Source organism: Danaus plexippus, chromosome 2, assembly GCF_018135715.1.
Source record: "Danaus plexippus chromosome 2, MEX_DaPlex, whole genome shotgun sequence".
NCBI classification, from domain to species: Eukaryota; Metazoa; Arthropoda; class Insecta; order Lepidoptera; family Nymphalidae; genus Danaus; species Danaus plexippus.
Window position 1 is genome coordinate 9,051,101 of NC_083537.1, and position 19,068 is coordinate 9,070,168.

The 19,068-nt window shown below is 33.1% G+C and overlaps 1 protein-coding gene across 3 annotated transcripts in view; it reads left to right on the top strand.

Moving 5' to 3' along the window:
* Positions 1–19,068, top strand: part of LOC116779820 (SUN domain-containing ossification factor) — a 32,972-nt gene that overhangs the window by 9,976 nt on the left and 3,928 nt on the right. Inside the window, exons 1-2 of one of the 3 annotated variants that reach the window (XM_032674308.2) lie at positions 9,470–9,685; positions 17,483–17,815. The exons of 1 other annotated variant lie outside the window; for it this stretch is intronic. In XM_032674308.2, the coding sequence (XP_032530199.2) occupies positions 17,724–17,815 (92 nt within the window). In that variant the 5' untranslated portion in view covers positions 9,470–9,685; positions 17,483–17,723. Of the gene's footprint in view, positions 1–9,469; positions 9,686–17,482; positions 17,816–19,068 lie in introns of those variants that run through there. One more of the 3 variants, XM_032674309.2, reaches the window with a different exon arrangement.

The following is a 19,068-nucleotide window of genomic DNA, read 5'->3' on the forward strand; positions in this document are numbered from 1 at the left end:
TTATTATTTGTAATCAATACAACCGTGAGGCTTTAAGTAATTGTATGTAATAAATAACTTTCCTTGTTTATTTATCAACGGCTCGTTTAAGATCTGTACTGGGAACTGATGTATTGTCTCAATTAGTGTTTGAAGAAGCTATCAGTGCCTGATGACAATAAGGCAACGCGTTCGTCGATAACGACAAATTGAGAACGATTTTCAGATGATTAATCAGACTATATACTTATACTTTAAGACCATTTTAGTAAGATCTACTCTAAGGAATCATAAGATTCAGATTATAATTTTCATAAGCATATTGTGTTCAACAAATCGATCACATTTTGATGTGCCACGAACTTCTGTGTTTGTATTAAACATTTATCTCCCTGACATAAAAGCATGCATGACGTCCACATTAAAGATATCTAGTCTCAGATATATAACGACGTGCTCCCACAGCGGGAACGTGTCCATAATATATTTCCCTATAATTAATGGACGGTATCTGTGTTGGTTCGATAAAAATTTGCGGACATCAAAGGTAAGCCGGCACATGAGTCTGTCAGCGGGTGATCTAGGAAAGCCGTAACTTTCACATAGGAAGCTTTCAGGCACAGCACCATCGCCGTACATTGATCATTATTGTCGTGAAAGTGCCACTCGGTCGCTTTTGGATACAATTAAATTTTTGTCTATGATAATCTCGGTGTGAACTCTGTGTGCGCGTTTCAGTTCTGCGTGTGTGTGTATGGCTATGTAACATACTTGTGTTATGTTATATGATTTGTTTTTAATATAATAAAGTTTTCCATCTTCCAGAAAATTTTATAAATAATAAAAGTTCCTATAGCAATTGTATGCTACTTCTATGTGATACGTAGAACGATTTTTTTTTACCTTTTTTTATTAGGGTTACATTGAGTTTAATTTTTTTTGTATAAAAATAATGAAACCTGAAACATTACCTTTCTTTTGAGACATTCATTATAATATGTAATCCGATAATAATGGGGATGTTTTATAATCATTATTTTAGATTAAACTTTTTATTGGGGAGAGTTACATTTGCGTGTGTTACTGACTTCTATCAACAAGATCAGACAACCTCGTCGGTGATATCTTCCTCACATATTTGCTACACTGTTAATTGTTTTTATACAGAAGTAATTAGAAAATCCTAGTATTTTCTAAAAGCATATTTCCACAAAATATATTTCGGTTTCACAAAATATTGATCAGTAATGTAAATCAAGAGATTTTGTGAGTATGAAAGTACTGAATCAAAGAATTTGGCAGGAAATGGTATTTTATTTTATATTTCGTTTTTTACTTGTATGTTTTGATGGTGTAATATGTTATATGAATATTTGGTTTGCTGCAGAAATGTAAATAGTAAACATGTCTATTAATTACCGGCCAATGTTGTGAATTGCCAACAGTTGCCGATGTCAGTGTTAGAGGACACGAGGATCGAATACAAAGTGCGCATAATATTAAAGTCAAATTATTTATGTAAAAATTATTTATGTAAATGTTTATCAAGTAAAGAGCTATGAGCTTGAAGGTGTAACTTTAGGACCAACAAAAGTAGGTCTCATTAAACAAAACAAGAGTTAAGGGCTTGGATGATACTATATTTAGCTGAGAATAATATTTTTAACGCTCTATTTGAATAACGCTGTGTTGTCACATGGCGACTTTAAAACATACATTCATACATACTATCGTTCATAGTTTATAAACACGTAAGCTCTATTTCCGACAAATATTACCGAAATACTTTATCTCTATAACAGCGCCGCAGCTCCTAATGTTCTATTCAAAGTGTACTTGATTTTTCACGTCAAATTCAAAAGTAGTGTTATCGATTATCGTCATGTTGGTAGGTATTCTTAAAATGGAAAGTTGCAAAACGTTTACACTTAACATAGTATATTGAATATGAACAGTCGATAGCTAGATGTAAAGGCATCAATCCACGTCCAGCGATGATCGCTTTCACTCCACAGCTGGGACGGAGGCTGCCATGTAATTATATAATTGTCTCAAAACTTAAATAAGTTTCTCTTTAACAATTAATAGCTGGATTATTGTTACAATTATCTACGGCCAGTCCTCTCGTGTTATGATCATTGTCTTCGACTATCACTTTTATTGATTTGTTTTGTTTGAGGTCATTGAACTGCTTGTTGTTTTATACCCTTCAATGAATTATTATATGTTCTTTTAGAATTCCGTTCTAAGTGTTTCGTCTATAATTTATCTCATATAGTAACGAATAGTTTATCTGATTGTTTTGCTATCATTAAAATTGCTTAAGAATTAATCGTTGTCAGTACGTTTGTTGATAACAGTCTGCCACGTGTATAAACAAACGTAAATTACGTCAAAACGCCGTCTGACGTAGGTACGGAGGCATATGTAATTAACGAGAGAGTTAACTCATTAGTTAAAACTTGATTTATACACCCAAAGGAGTACAGATATTCATCCAGAGTTTTTTTTTAATTCTAAAGAGTTTTTATATATGTATAATATAATCGTATTTTTATCTGAAATATGATCTGAGGTATTTTATATATGACTCAATGAGAATCATTATGAGGTATATTATTTATAATTATGTCATTCTGATGCGTTGTCGTAAAGATTCTAAATTTATAATAGGACTAAACACATTATTGTTAGTAATAAACACACGAGTATAATATACATACATACCCATACATACATTGTATATAAAAAAATATTCTATTCCACGAGCATTTTAATTTGTTTTTACATTTATATAATATAATTTTTGAATGAATGCGTACACACTAAAAATCTCGTTTACTACATACGTACGATCTGTCTGATCGTCTGTCAATCAAACAAAAATCTGTTAAGTTACATGCCCTCGCCGAAATGGGATAGTAACCAAAAACAATTTTTCGATTTACTTTTAGAACAGCGTGTATTTTTATTTAAAAGTATTTTTACCCAAGGTTACTTCTATTCTGATACTATTCATGACAATTCTCTGACATCGACCGTGATAAACTCCCGAGTATCGCTTTGAGTATTCTAAGATGTAATTTGCAAACAAACGCTCATTAATAATGATTTTATTATTTTATTTTTATCGTCATTATAAATTGTCTATAATTTACGAGTAACACTCAAATAACATCACTTATGTTTAATTAATTGGCAGACTTGGTAATTATATTATACTTTCTCCAAAATACCTCGGACATTAAGTTACGTATAACCTATTTATTCCTAGTTCGGAATCGTGACGCATATATCAAAAATTACTCACCGATTCGTACAACCATAACATTTGATATTAACGTAAAATTTCCTAATTAGAACTGTGTGCAGAATATTCAAAAGCAGAAGCTATTTATTCGGTTAATAAATACAACACACAAAAGGCAACCGGAGAGCGAGTTACAAGTAAAATTAAGTTGGGTAATATATTCCCCGTAATGTAAACGTATTAGGTCTTGTCGTGATCTTACAGTTAGTTTAAGAAAGCCTCTTTCATACCAGAATTTAGGGGCAGAGATATTAGTCTGAGATACAGTGAGTATCGGCGTATAAGGAGTAGGTAACGAAATAATTAGCTCGTTAATAACATCAGCCAGTGGTTTCGTGTAAATGTAATTATGGGAAAACTTCTCTCGGAGTATGCCGATCAGTCTAATGAGAACGATGAAAACTTATTACCCTGCCTCGCGATAACTAATGATGCCATATCATACTACACTGCGAGGAGGTACCACTTCAACTTTCATTGCTTATTTTCTATAAACAATACTTGTAACAATTGTCATGTGATACAATTTCGTGTAGCCGTTACGTAAACCGACCGTTCGATAGATACAAATCGGACCACACCCGTTGTATGTATAAAAGAAATGCGACTGACTAAAGTGAAAGTGTATACTAGGCTTTATATTAAAATAATATAAACCAAAGGTTTAAATGAATTGTAAATTAAGTAGCCCGGTATTAATCGCTGCTGGCCAAGAAATATCTCTTACATGCCAATGAAGCAACGATCGTACATAGTTGTTTGAATAAAACAAGATTTTTGTTATTGATTTCGAGTTAGTTTGATATAAAAATTATAGCAGTTTTGCGATTGCTTTGCAGTGTAACCCGCCTTCATTACGATCTACTGTGAAAGACAAATAATCATAACACCGGATTGAGTTATTATACAATTATTGTGAAATTCCTCAAATAATAAAGTATAAATAAGCAGTTTAAATGAAATTTTTTATATTATCAGTATAGGAGGAAGCGATTAAATGTGACGTGTGATCACAAAGATGTTCACGACCGACGAGTGCGCTCGAGACGCTCTCGTGCCAAATATGCTGCGCGCGTGCTCCGCCCTCACAACATGAGACTCAAACAAATATCATTTACAAACAACTAAAATATCTCGTTAAAGATAACGTCCAGGTATCCCCGCGGTATGTTCTATAGCTTATTGGAATAAACACTAGTTTTCTGTGCAATTCGACGTTTAATCAACTACGGAATTATATACATGAAGCGAAATAATAATGTTTATATTGTTAAAAATATGTAAAAGAAAGTTTGTGTAAATAAAAATATGATTTTTTTTTATATATGAATCTTTGTATTAGAATAAAACAAGGAGAAAGTGTAAGTTATAGAAATAGTGTTGAATATAAGGTGTAAAACATTAACGACGAAGTTATTCTGGTGAGCACTGCTCTGATGAAGAACAGGATTTGCCACAGTTTTCACGTGCTGTTATCGATTATACTGGCTTCAAATAAAATTTCTTAAAACATGTAAATAATTAATTTTAATTCGCATTTGAAATTGATGTGAATTTGTTGAAAAACAAATACATTTGATTAATTAGTAACAAATTAATATTATTATAAAAATCTTATCGCTGTCTGTGCTTTGTTTAGATGCGTATCATAGCTATCGACCCTAGTGTGAGATTTTGAGGTCAGACTATAAATTGAATGTTTCAATCAATCAATCAAATCAATTTCTCGGACCTTAAATTAACCTCAATACTATTAAATTTGGTAGCAACATAGCATCTCGCCAGCACTGACAGATATGCCGGTAAATTTATACGCAACTAAGATGCCTATTATTATTTTATACATAACTCGTTCCTCGTCATCTCTCGTCTCTGATATAGTGAAAATCATTTCGTATCTTTCATTATATTTGCTCGCGTCTAATAAATTATCCAAGCAAATATTTCAGATAAGATTATTTTTATTACTACAGCATATATTTAATTAATTTATTGAAGCAGACCTTGACAATCGTTAGTGATTATACGACGCAATAATTATATTCTATTAAAGATGAAAGTTGAAAGAAAATTTTATGATTCCTTATTTTTTACGTTCTAGGTTCTTATATGTACAATGGAGGTATCTTTTTTTAACTTTAATATCTTTTTGTTATGTTATTAATAGCGGACACGCGGCCGTGACTCAATGTTTGAATAACTGAGACGTTATTTATAGTAACACTTGTATCCAATGTACATTACTCTCGTCAACAAACCCGAATGTCCTTCTATATTTAGTATTGACTTGTCCAAATGTCGAACTATCCTTAGAATGAAGTCTACACTTATGTGAATGTGTGATTGTGTCGTCAGTGCGATATATTGTTAAACTTAACACTAAACGTATTTTGTTTTATATATATATATAGTTTACTAAAAACGTATGTACTTTAATTCGTCTCGATTTGTGAACGAAACACTATCGCGATGTTGAATACGCTACTTCATGTAAACATCAAAACTAGTACTAAGTTCTTGCGTCTGTATACTTTTTGATAAACATTGTAACTTTAAAAGTTCAGGTTAAGGTCAATTAGTTTTTCAAAACGATAGTATAACCATATCCAGATAAATTATTTATCCCATATGTTTGGATTTCACTCTGGGTTATAAAAATATTTTATTTCTTCAAGATGTTTTCGGTTGCTTTTGAACACAAAGAAATTTTAGCATCATTGTAATGAATCACTTTATGCGTGCGTTGAGATATTTTTTGAAGTATTTGTCTTACTCCGTCTTATTTATCTTAGTAGCGAGAGATAAATTTGATCTCGTTATCAATGTTTAGTGTTTAACATTATAATGCGGTTTAATTTTATGGTTCTAAGATTTATTATGGGACTATGTAATAGTATTCAAGAACGTTAAACAAAAGACATTTGAATAGAGATTAAAAAAGTACAAAGTAATATTTTCACATAGAAATATTCAGAAAATTATAATGTATATAAAAATTGCAAATAAAACAATATTTTCAATGAATAATTGAGATTTTTTTTACATCCGATGTCGCAAAATAAACAGCTCAAATACATGTGACCCAGATGTTCTCAGTCGGAGGTAACGATCGCGGCACTGTAACTCTGTTACGACATTTAAAATGTATTCAGCATTACCTAAATGTCACTTCAATTAATAAGTCCTCGGATGATTTAGGATCGCGACCCCAGATAAGGGTATCAATAGCAAGGAAACGTACTGCAGTTATAAGGAATTGTGTTCTATCCATTAGTTAAAGATGTGAATACACAAGAGGGTTTATATAAAGCGAAAATATAATAACAAAAACAGCTCAAAAACAATAGTTAGCAAAATGTTCTGAATTTAAAATTAATTAAAATTAAAAATATATTTCTTTTTGCGTTACATATTCGAATTACTCAGAAATATGGTCTGGGTAGCTGGAACTATATAGCAACAATAACGACGGACAAAATGACATATATAATTATTATATATTAGTATATAAATATTTATAATATAGAAGTACATGCCGTCTATAAAGTTTGTAACTCAAATTAAAATTTAAAATCTATCTCCCTAGAAACTTCGCAGCTTCTTTGTCTTTCGTATTCTCTCCAGTTGATGGAACTTCTTGTTGCTCCCGTATTGTTCCAGCTCATAAACTATTTAGCATTTTGACGTCAATTCGTAATCGTTTCAGCGTTATAGTGTAACAAACAAACAGATGTAAACAATTATTAACAATAGGTCAAATTTATTGTTTTATACATCATTGTAGTTAGTATGACATTTATATATGAAGTTGTAAAAAATGTGATTTATGCATTAGACGATGACTTTGTAGGATGAGATTTTAGATATAGTATAGAGTGTTAGTTGTCGAACAGTCGCTCAGTATAGATCGAACCGCCTGTCGACAATACCTCAAATACTTCTAGACGTAGTCTGTGATAATATAATCTCAATCACCACCCACCTAACCGGGAACCACTGAACTGAACAAAATTACGTGTTCCTACGTAAAACGACACGACGTGTGGCTCGGATTACGTGAATAGTACGTAAATACAGTCAGGGTGTGGTCTCAGCTGTGTAATGATAAATCATTTGTACTCGAGGAAATAGGAAATGGGTTGTGTTATTTTTGATTTGGTCCAGTTCTTGTGTGTCGTTCTTAAACCCTTAGATGGCAGCGAAATGAACTATATATACAAGTATATAAAGATTGAAATGCTTTCATGAAAATATATGAACAAAGTTGTATGTATAATTCTCTAATACACTTCTCGTTTGCCAAACAGCAACATAATATTTCAGTAGTAAAATAATATAAAGGCGATTTAGGCTTCATTCTATCTCTGAGGTAGCTTTACTCCGGCTTGCGTATATCTAAGTAGGAGGGGTGATTTGAATGGCAAAATATGTAATGATTTTCGCAAGAGGATATTAAAAACTTTCCTACCACGAAACCTTAACAGTGTTTTTTATGAGAGGAGGTAAGAAACTACGTGTACTTAGGTACATTACTTGTTACGCAGATATAAAAGATTATTATATATCAATTGAAATGTCAAAATTATTGACACTAGGAGTAGAACAATAGTTTCGTTAGCGACAGCACGTTGAATACAATTGTGTAAATTAAATTAATACAATACATTTTCCGTCCGCGTGTTTTAATGTGACCGTTGATTGCGTTCGCAAAAGTTCCTAAATTATCATACGTATTTGATATTTATCGCTTGTAATCTAGATTTTTCTATGATGGTGTGCTGGTTTGTAATGATAATTAATTCGTTTTTAAATCATTACAGCTATGCTCGTACTACGAATTTTCATCTTAGGTCTAAATACAGATGTTCTTTAGTTTTTCAGTGAGACTGATATAATGGTCTAAGTACGGATTGACATGCAAAATGTTCATAAGGGTCTAACAGTCTTTGACGTACAACTAGTCTCTCTCTCTCTCGATATATATAAAACATGTTTATAACATTTTAAGTATTGAAATTAGCTCCCGATGACAATATCATTTTGGTAGAATTTCTATATATGTAAAATTATAATGTCGATAACATTAAGTTAACGTTATTGATAGTATTTAAATATTAAGTATCATTTACTAAACCTGTTCTTTCTAGAAAGACTCTTTTACGATACAAATACATCTTAGGAATGTTCGCGAGATATCCATTTTTTTTTAATAATATATAATCTGTCCGTTGTATCTTACTATACTTTTTAATACTTTGGAGTAATATTGAAAATCGGTCCCATTTATCATTGTTATAGTGAGTGATGCATTTCTAATATACTTTTAAATATATTTTAATAGCTTTCAAACACCACACGTGATAAGGATAAGAACCGTCTGACACTAATTCAGGTAGGTTTTATAATTTGTTGAGGTCTCGATATTTTGGACTTGGTCGTTTGATTATTTTGAAGGTCGTTGACTGATTATCAAAGAAAAAAGAAAAGAATGCATATTTGAATACGCTTATAAGGATTACGTACAACTTTGGACATGTTTCGACCAGAAGTGGCTGTGTGGAAACTGCAATTAACCAGTGGAACTGGAACCAACTAGCAACTGGTAATAGAGTTGAGCAAGGACCAGATTATGTTGGAGTGTTATCCGAGCGTTTATTTCATATTAACATGATGGCTAATTCGACCTGTATCATGCAAGTGCCTGTAGATGCAATAGTGTTATGTACGGACGAGTGAAGTGTGGAACATGATATTGAGATTGTTAAAATATTACGTCGGAATCGATACTCGGCTCATATACAACATATACCTTAGTCTTAAATTATTTGGTGGTAATTGGAGAATTGTCTTTAAAAAAATTGTATCACCTTGTGTTACTTCATACTAACTTTGATCTTACGGAGACGAGTTCAGTTGTAGCCGTTAAAAGGTCGTAAAAGCGATTTCGCTCTCAATCCAAGTTAACACGGTAGTTTAAATCCTACGTATCCATCCAACAGTAAAAGATGATGTCCTATTAATGTTGCATGTCAGCTTTGTTTATTACCATAATAAATAATAAAGTAATTGATGTCCGAGAGACGGGTGAGCAGCGGCGGAAGTATCCCTACAAATTGTGCATAGTCGAGGAGCCAGCAGCCCTATTTGAAGTAACTCTGCCCTCGCGATACCAATAATTCAGTAGAGCGCGTGCCCGCGTACGAGACGGACGTGTCATTCGTATGTTACAACGTAACACGGAAACCGAGCAACGTTTCTAAACCTGTGACAGTTTGAATCTGTGTGTGTTTTGAAAGGTGATCTGTTAGCGGCTACACACGGACGTCTCAAATATTATCACTCTAACACAGTGATTTGAATTCAATGACAAGGGATTTTAGTTTTATTGTAATATAGGTATGATGTAGTTGTTATAATGTTGGTTGATGTATGAAAATAAAACGTCTCTATGCAACGACAGTACACGTATGTAGTGTGTGAAGATTTTATATGTAGTACTGGAAACGTATACGAAATGGGTTAGTGCGTTGTGATATTTGTTACTTCAATAAGTTATAGCAGTGCTGTCTACTTGGACTCTTTATAACCATGCTGATATTTTAATATCCGATACACCGCCCTGCTGCACTATTGGCATTCACTTAGCTCGGCAACATATTTTTAGCAAATACTTTCTCCGGGTGTTAGTTTAAACTTTGTAAAAACATACGTATAGAGAACAATAAATATTGTCTGTCGATAAGCGTTTATGGTGTACGTATCGCTGGATATCAGGAACGATGACATTTTTTATAGAATTCCCATTTCTATACTGAATTTGAGGGCTTATTTAATAAAAATTATTAAAATATTTTTAATAAGAAGAATAATATGTCTGAAATCCAAACACTATGAAAGCTGTACATGTATCTCAGCTCCTATGACAGTGAAAAATCAAATTCTAATCTCATTCACCGCAGTGTTCTCAAAATCCCAAGACTTGGAGATTAAAAAATCGCTTTTAATTTAAATATCACTGAGCGTAATTCAAATAAATATATAAAATAAATATTATCAATTAATTAATTGTCAATTAAATTTATTGATAAGAACAATACGATTACAACTAATGGTTTAACAAAAACTTTAAAACAACTATTTAAAATTCCGACAATTAGTTAACGATTTTTATATTTCGTTCATTATAAATACATATTTACTGTTACCCGTAATTAATATATGTCTGTTATATAATTAATGAATTCAAAATATTTTTTCACGTACACATACTTATATACACAAATATATATATATATATATAAGTATATAAAAATGTAGTCAGTTTATCAAAAATGTAATCAGCATATGCTCAAATCGGATTGTACGTAGAGTGCAAAGAACATGTACTATATTTTTTCCACTACTACATATAGATACATAAAATATTTATTTTAAATATCCCACGTAAATATTTTTGTTCAATTAAAATATTAAATTCGTCAGCCGATAGTCATATACATACGTACACCTCATAACATTGGACAGCATATATTTTGTTTAATAAAATATCTGGATGGATTGGGATGAGCGAATATATGACCTCAAATAATATAACACACAAGACCTCGTGTGTGGAATTAACGACTTTTCTTGAAAGACGTCATTTACGGAGATGTGCATGTGTGTGTGTGTGTGTGTGTGTTATAAATATAATTACGATGACATAAAAACATATGATTACAAATATATCTTGTAGGTAGGGAAGATAATGGTCAGATGATGCGTGGACGCTATTATTTAAGGTCCTTCATGTTCGCTCTAATTATTTTATTCGACCAATACTTGTTAGATTATCAAAGATTTCGTTGTTAATGAATTTACTGTATATTAAAAATATATCTTCATGCAAATGCGTCGTACACCGAAAAATAATTGCGTAATGTGTAAGTATTCTGGATAAGAATAAGGAACGTCTGTATCGAACGCATGACATTTAGATACAACTAGCACAGCGAGACCGGAGCCGAATTCTTCACGGACTAATCACGGCGGTATTTAGATGCAGATTACATGTGATTAGACTAGATATCTAATGCTACTAAGTAATAAATCTGTTAATAATGTCTGTTTGTACGTGCTAATCTCGGAAACTTCTGATTGGTATTGCCTGTATTCAAGTTGAGAGACTTGGTTGGTTTTTACTACTTGTAAAGTCAGATAGAGCTGGCATTGTCGACTTCTAGTTGCATAAAAAAAACCTCACTGAAACATTTTTACGTTTAAAAAAACATATGCAAAGCTTAACGTAACATATAATTTGTTTCCATTCAATTCTATAAACATATTAAGTGTTTTAATAACAACGAAGGACTATGAGTAATACTTAAAATATGTAACGGCTATATAAAGTCTCTTTGTACTAAAATATTGATATACGGTCGATAAAGAATGGCTTTCTAAGTAGAACTGAAAAAAAAAATTTTAGAAAAATTTAAATAACCAAAAATCCTTATGAAACGCTAGAAAATGATAACTATATTCATAACATTTTTTTGTGTTTATGCTTAGCACAAGTTTGCATAGCCACACTTAATACTAAGCGTTTCCCGTTTCTCATTCACTAACGTTAATACTATAACATGCGAAGGTTTGTGATTGCAAGACTCTGAACTCTCCGTATGTTGTGTGATTATAAAAACTCGAGGTAAGCGTGTTGAACTAAACTCTGAAATCGTTGATCCGTTTAATTAATTAATCATTTGTATCGTTTCGTTGCGTGAAATAACTTAACTATTCGTGTTTTTTGTAACTCTAACGTAACTATCAAAGTATAATGTTGTTCATATGCCGCGGGAAATATGTTGATCATCTCTCCCACACTATTCTCAGCACATTATATATGACTGTTATATAATTAAATATAACATTCGCTATATATTGCAAATTATAAAGACATGAACGGATACCTACTCAAGAAATTACTATTTATATTTATTCCAGGAACAGCGAAATACGATTTTATAACTTAATGAATTCATATAAAATTTTATCTAACAAAATAATCATTCCAGTGGCCATTTATAAAAGATTGCGCAACCAATCGGAACTCACAATTATTTAATACAATAGTTTTGAATAAATATTTCCCAACAACTGTCCCCGGTTAAATTAATAAATTCCTAGTAATACCTACAGAGCTCCAACGTTCATGGGCGCGCTGTTCACTCGCAGACGGCGAACTATAAAGTTGCTCGAGTATAATTCTCGGGCCCAGGTACGGATATCGTTTTATTGGTACACGAACTGGTTAGCTACAGCTTCTAAAAATATTGCCAGAGACGCATTAATATAACGTCTATACATTACTCCGATTTCTAATCTCATAATGCGAGCATTAATATTCGTAACTAACTCACATTTTACGGCCTGTGAGACTGTTCGCTTATCAGTTCTGAGAGGTGCCTTAGAACGCAGTAGTCCAACCTACATATGACTGGAAGCCCCTATATCTAGTACGGGACTGCGTCTCGGTGTTTTTAATACACAAACACAATGCCTGTATACGATAATGCTTTCCCTAATTTCAATTTATTGCAAACCCTGTTGTCATTTAAACAATTTTAACAAGAACATAAATTTCCACGCCCGTGTCAATATTTAGGTCGCCTCGAATGCTCTAAGGCCTAGCAACACCATTTAGAGCCAGCTATTTATAGTTGGAACTTGTGCTGCGAAATGCTTATTTAGATGAGATCTTTATAGCGAATTCCATATTTGCATTGCGCTTTAACTCGTACTGATTATTGTTTTATATTCTGATAACTTCAACCGGACAGTTTAATTTTATAGTTTTGACGGTTTTATATAAATTCTACTTATTATACTTGGTAATTAGAGCCTGGCTCTAGAAATTAATGAATCTAGAATATTGAAAGGGTTCAACTTATGTTGGTATATACATTGGCTGAGCTCCATCTATCAATACGTTAGTAACGAAATCACTGTCCGTAAAGCATCGATCCAGGTCACTTAATATTCATAGTAGGTACGTCGTATATCTGGTTCTAACGTGAATATGGAATGCATGTTACAATGTATAATTGTACGTCAATATAATGTCCTAACGAGCCGTTCAGTGACACGAGAAGTATCAGAAGTCATGGGATAAGTCAATAGTGATGAAAACATACGCCACCGTCGTGCAAAATGTGTAAATTCGTTAAACGTTATCCGGGCCAATGCCGTCCGTACTGGAAGGCAACTGGGTCGCTTGTAACAAAATTAATTTCACACATAGCAAACTGAACACCGCCAAACTATGAAATATAACTTTATAGTTTTATTTTAAACTAAATAGTTTGTCCTCAGTGTCGTAGGCAGACAGAATTATTTAGTTATATATATCAAATATATAGTTGGAGAACGTAGTCTAGAAGCTTGGGTTCACATGAGATAAATATTATATAATGAACATTTTATTGAAAAACGTAGGGATATCTCTTCCCGTTATAGTTTACTGACTCAGTTAAATAATCTTAATTAACTTTCGGCCTAATATATTACTTATTTTTATAAATCGAAAGGAAGAAGCAAGTTCTAACATACAACATTTTTTAAATAGGCTGTATACACGACTGGCGTTAACAAAACTATGTATTTTAAATAATAAGATTAAAGCTGAACTTTAAGGAGATCTTAAATTGAGTTATTTCCATAAACGTGACATTTGCCATGAAGGCTCCGACGCCGAAATTGTCGATGTTGTATAACACGTGATTGTACGTGCGTCTTCCTCGTTACAAACAATACCGTAACCGATAGGTGGTGGCGAGAGATCAAGTGATCATAATACAGGGAAGTGCAAAGATTAATAAGCCTCGGCTTTCAAAGAAACCGCCACCCGCCGGCGACCGTTGCGACACCAGACACTTCCAGACAATGGACACTAAATATTAGATTATGCGCTTGTCTCCGCAATCCAGGCTTCATTAAATCTCGCCCACGGCTGGCCCCCATCGGTGAAACTAGTAGGCGGCGCGGTTTCTAATTCCAGGTGACCGAAACAAACCGCGGGTCAGGAAGTCGTCTAGCGCTGAACTCTATCCGATAACCTTCTCTACCTACACCTGCAACCCGAGCAACAGCTCGCCTCAGTGTCACATCCATACTGCTAGCTACATATAACACACCCGATATCACTCATTTATAAACATTGACAGTAAATATTACAGTTTTACTATCAAACCGATTTGAATGCGTTCATATAGTATCTATGGGGATATTCATAGGAAGTCAGTGACCGTCTTAATATAATATAGACTGTGGGGTGGTCAAAAGTAGCATCGGTCACAGTAGACCTGTGTCTCTGGTGGTAGACAGTAGAGTGTGTTCGGTTGTGTGCGAGCTATAGGCAGCACGCCGCCTACATGGTACGTTGCTCTATCGGCGAAAGCTGTTTTGACTTTTGCAATCTTGTTCTACACAAGTGTATTGTGCGATCACAAGGACATACATTGGTAAAATTACCGCTCGATATGTGTATTAAATAGTATACTTAATTCATTGATATATTATATATATGAACTATAATTATATTTTAATTACTCTGCAAACCTATTTACACGGTTGTGTTCATTATACTTACACGATATTTTTTTTTACAAAGACAGGGAAGACCTCGTTTAAGTGAACGTGAAGAGTAAAAACGTTTTCGCGTTTTAAAAATATGAGAACCGTCGAAAAAACATCCCTAGACATGTATGTATCGGACGTGATACATTAGTTTGAAGCAAATTAGAGCACAAGGTCGAAGTCCGTTCAAACGAAGTGCATTGTTTGTTTTCTGCTGTTATAAATAGCTATTGTTTAGAAGAATATTTAAACATTGTTTGAAATTGAAACGTAGTAAATATTGTTATATATAAATAATATATTTAACACTAATTATTTTCGTGACTTTGTCTAGATTTTCTTTTAATTGAGTCAGTGACCGGTTAGTTAATGACGCCTCCGTCACTATCGCCAGATATTAAAATCCGGCACACGACTGCCCTCCCTGGCATCCTCTCATGTTAACTATCAGTTTGTGTTTTCTGTTAACTATAAATTATGCAAGTTATTGAATTTCCTTACAACGATTTCAAATTTAACCTACATAAAACTTTATTGCGAGCTGAATTATTCTGTTAGATAAGGAAACTTATCACCGAAATTATGTTCAGGACGTCACACGTGATATCAATAATGTTACGTATTTAATTTCGTGTCCTAGAAAACTGAAAGTAACTTTGTTTATACCAAATAAAAATATATTTTATTCTCATAAGAATTAAAACTGAATCATCTATTCCACTTCAAAATTAATTAGTTTCGTGAAATATGTTAAGGAATAATACAATGCTGATATCAATCTAGAAATAAATGAGTTTTTTATTACACTCTTAATACTTCCACGTTCAATATAGGTAACAATATACACAGGTCCTCTGAGAATAAGTTAGTCATAATGACATCTAAGACTTTCGCGAGTTTTATTCATTTAAATGGAACTAATATTTTTCGGATAAACTACGCGTGATTTTTTTGCTTAAAAAACTACATACTCCGGACATTTCGGTTAGTTTTCAGCGACCGTGATCACGTCGGCAGTTTAGTTTTTATACAAAAAATAAAGCACGCGTAGTGTATCCGAAAAATATTAGTTTCATTTAAGTAAGTTTGTCATGTTGAACGTTAAGGTAGCTGCCGTCGAAACCTCATTGGCACAATCCTCATACAATATATACTATGTATAACAAATAGCTATGAAGCGAATGAAATCTCGTATAGTATTTCACACACTTAAACTGTAAATCATTATAGCCATGTTTGTTTTAGCGATGTGTTACTAGCGTTGACTCGATGTTAAATTTGCCGTAGAGACTTTTCACTTTTATCACTGATTTTAACGTCCGCTGCAATACCAAGAGTTTCTGAGGAGTTTAGTTACAGTACTCTCGTGTCATTGCTAGTTTTATATTTAATAAAATAGTCTTTCATTGTCTTAATTCAATTGGAAATTCTTCAAGTTTTGGTCTCTGGCTATTAGAAACTTTAAAGGGGACCAACTTTAGCTTTGCCAACTACGAAATACACGCGGCAGTACATAGTCAAACCCATACTTAATAACGTTTTATGCTTATTCCAAGTTCGCGTCTCGTCACTGCATACGCGATACGGAGCGTTAAGAGTATTTCATTCATAAATCTTCGCACATAGTATTTATGCATTTCAGTGAATAAGAAACGCGAAACGCTTCGTATACAGCGTGACTGTAAATTTTTTTAAATAGGTATATACTTTTCTATATGAAAATAAAAATATCAAAATCACCATAATCAAGTTAATGATGATAAAAACTATATAATATTAGTTCGCTGTGTAATTATTTTCCATTTGCTCGACCAGCGAACAGCTAATAGACTTTCCTTCTAGAACGGGTTTTCAGTAAGAGTCTTACGTAAAATAATTAAAAAAATGTCAGCGAGTAAGTCTGCGTATAATATATAGTTAATTAGAATGTGAAAAGTTATAAAACAATTGCAGTGTCATGAGTCAGTTAGTTATACGGCGATGAAATAGAAAGTTTATCTTATCACGACATGGTGGGTAGGCGGCCGTTGTGTGAATAAAAATATAACAACTGTACTATTAAAACTAATGTACTGCTATAATCTCATTAATGAACCGTCCGAGTCAACGACACTGCTGGTGTTATGTTTGTATTGATGAATTAAAGAATTCATTAAGGTTTTGTTGAAATCGTTTATAGTAAGAAATGCTTTGTGAAAAATCTGTACCGAATCAACGAGTTTAATTCCTGGATATAATATAGACGATAAAATATAAATATTCAAGTGGTTTTGGGAACAGACATCCATTCAAATTTACCGTCTTGAACGCATCGCCCGTGATAGTTTCAAAACTGAATGAGAATGCCATTACTCTATCGACATAACACGATACTTAAACAACAAAGTAGGGGCTATAAACTATATTGTAGGTAGATAGTAGGGCTGTCGTGCTGAAGGAAATACAAATGGGATGTTATGGGAAATAAAAAGGATTTCGTTTAAAAAACTATTTGTTGCTGCATTGAGACGTTTTTAATTCATCCAGAAATAAAGTTCGTACAGATTTTCGTAGAGAGTAATTCATTCATTTGTTTATTTTTAGATCGATTCAAAAAGCACGAGTCTCAGCAAATTGTCAGTTCATACGAAGTGAAACGAAAACATTTGTAATCGGTGACTCCCGAAGGATTTGAGTTGTTTAAGGTGTTGCGAGGACTGGGTATATAATAAATGTTGTAGAGGTGTGTGTGTGCGTGTATGTGTATGAGTGTGGTGTGTGTGGGTGGGTGATAAGTTCGGGTGTGGTGGGTGCTCCCCGCCAATGCGGCGGCGGCGCGGGCGGTATGTCGCCGCCGCGGGCGCTGCTGGCGGCTCTCCTGCTCTGCCAACTGCTGTCCTACGGCGGCCATCAGGGGCTCACCAAAATATTCTACACGTAAGATATCACTGACGGACACTTTCATTATATTATGAAGCAGACACTACGAATATTATTCATATATTGACATACATTCTACATATGCTGTCTTCTTACTAAAAATCAAGGTTATTCGATTAAACATGTTTTAAACAGCGTAGACAGTGTCGTATGAAAATAAACAAATATATGTCCTTTTTTTAAGGCTCAATGTTACTCAATTATCAGCAAGAAATTGAAGTATTTATTGAATAAATAAAAATAATAGTGAAACTTCCAGAGCTCCGAGTAATACTTTGTAATTTGTGTATGTACAAGGGCAATGTCTGTCGAAGGAGAATAATTTTAGAGCACTTTAAGTGGTTCCGTAGAACAATATAACAGTGGATTTATTTCTTTGAAAAGTTGCTTTACATTTGTACAACAACTATAGTTTTAATTAGATTGGACCGTTCATCACACAGCTTGGATTTTGATCAATTGTTTTTGTTTCATTGTTAAAGAGAATCTTGCACTCTAATAAACGCTAATCGGACTCCTGCGGACGGCTTGTGAGGTCTCTACCGCACTCGCCTCTTACATCCTATTTAGAATTACTGTTCCTAAACTTCTAATACATTCTATGGAACAATATTTATCGTAAGTTTATGTTTGTGATGCCGGGTATATTTTGCTCTCTACTTTTATGGAATTAATTTTTACAGCAGTTGTTTTTGAATCTGATATAATTATTAATTTATCCAAATATTCTTCATTGAATCATACTTTATAAGGTTAATATTCGATAAAATTATCGTTTTTCAGTGAAAGCTTCTCCAGAGTTATGGAGCATAGCCATATAAAACAGTAAGGATAATCGATCTAATGACTGAACAACGTCTACACTTCACCAATACTAGCTACCTACCAATTTTTCTTATACTTGAATATAAAATTTATTTCGTAAATTCTTTTAGCATGTGTATAATTCAACTCATTCCACGTCCCGCATGTTTCAATTGATGTTTTGATTGTCACAATTGGTTCGAGTGTTAGCAGAACAAATGCTGTTATTGAAATACCTACATATTTTAGTTACTACTTCTGGAATGTACCATTATTAACCGTATTTGATAGGTTTTGAGTACAAACTAAAAAAAAGGTATAAGTATATATTGTCAATAGCTCGACGAGTCTAGACAAATAATGAAATAAATAGTATCGTTTGTTAGAACATTCCCTAATATCCTGTACAACGGTGGATGTGTTATCATTTTTATCTTTTTTGGAAA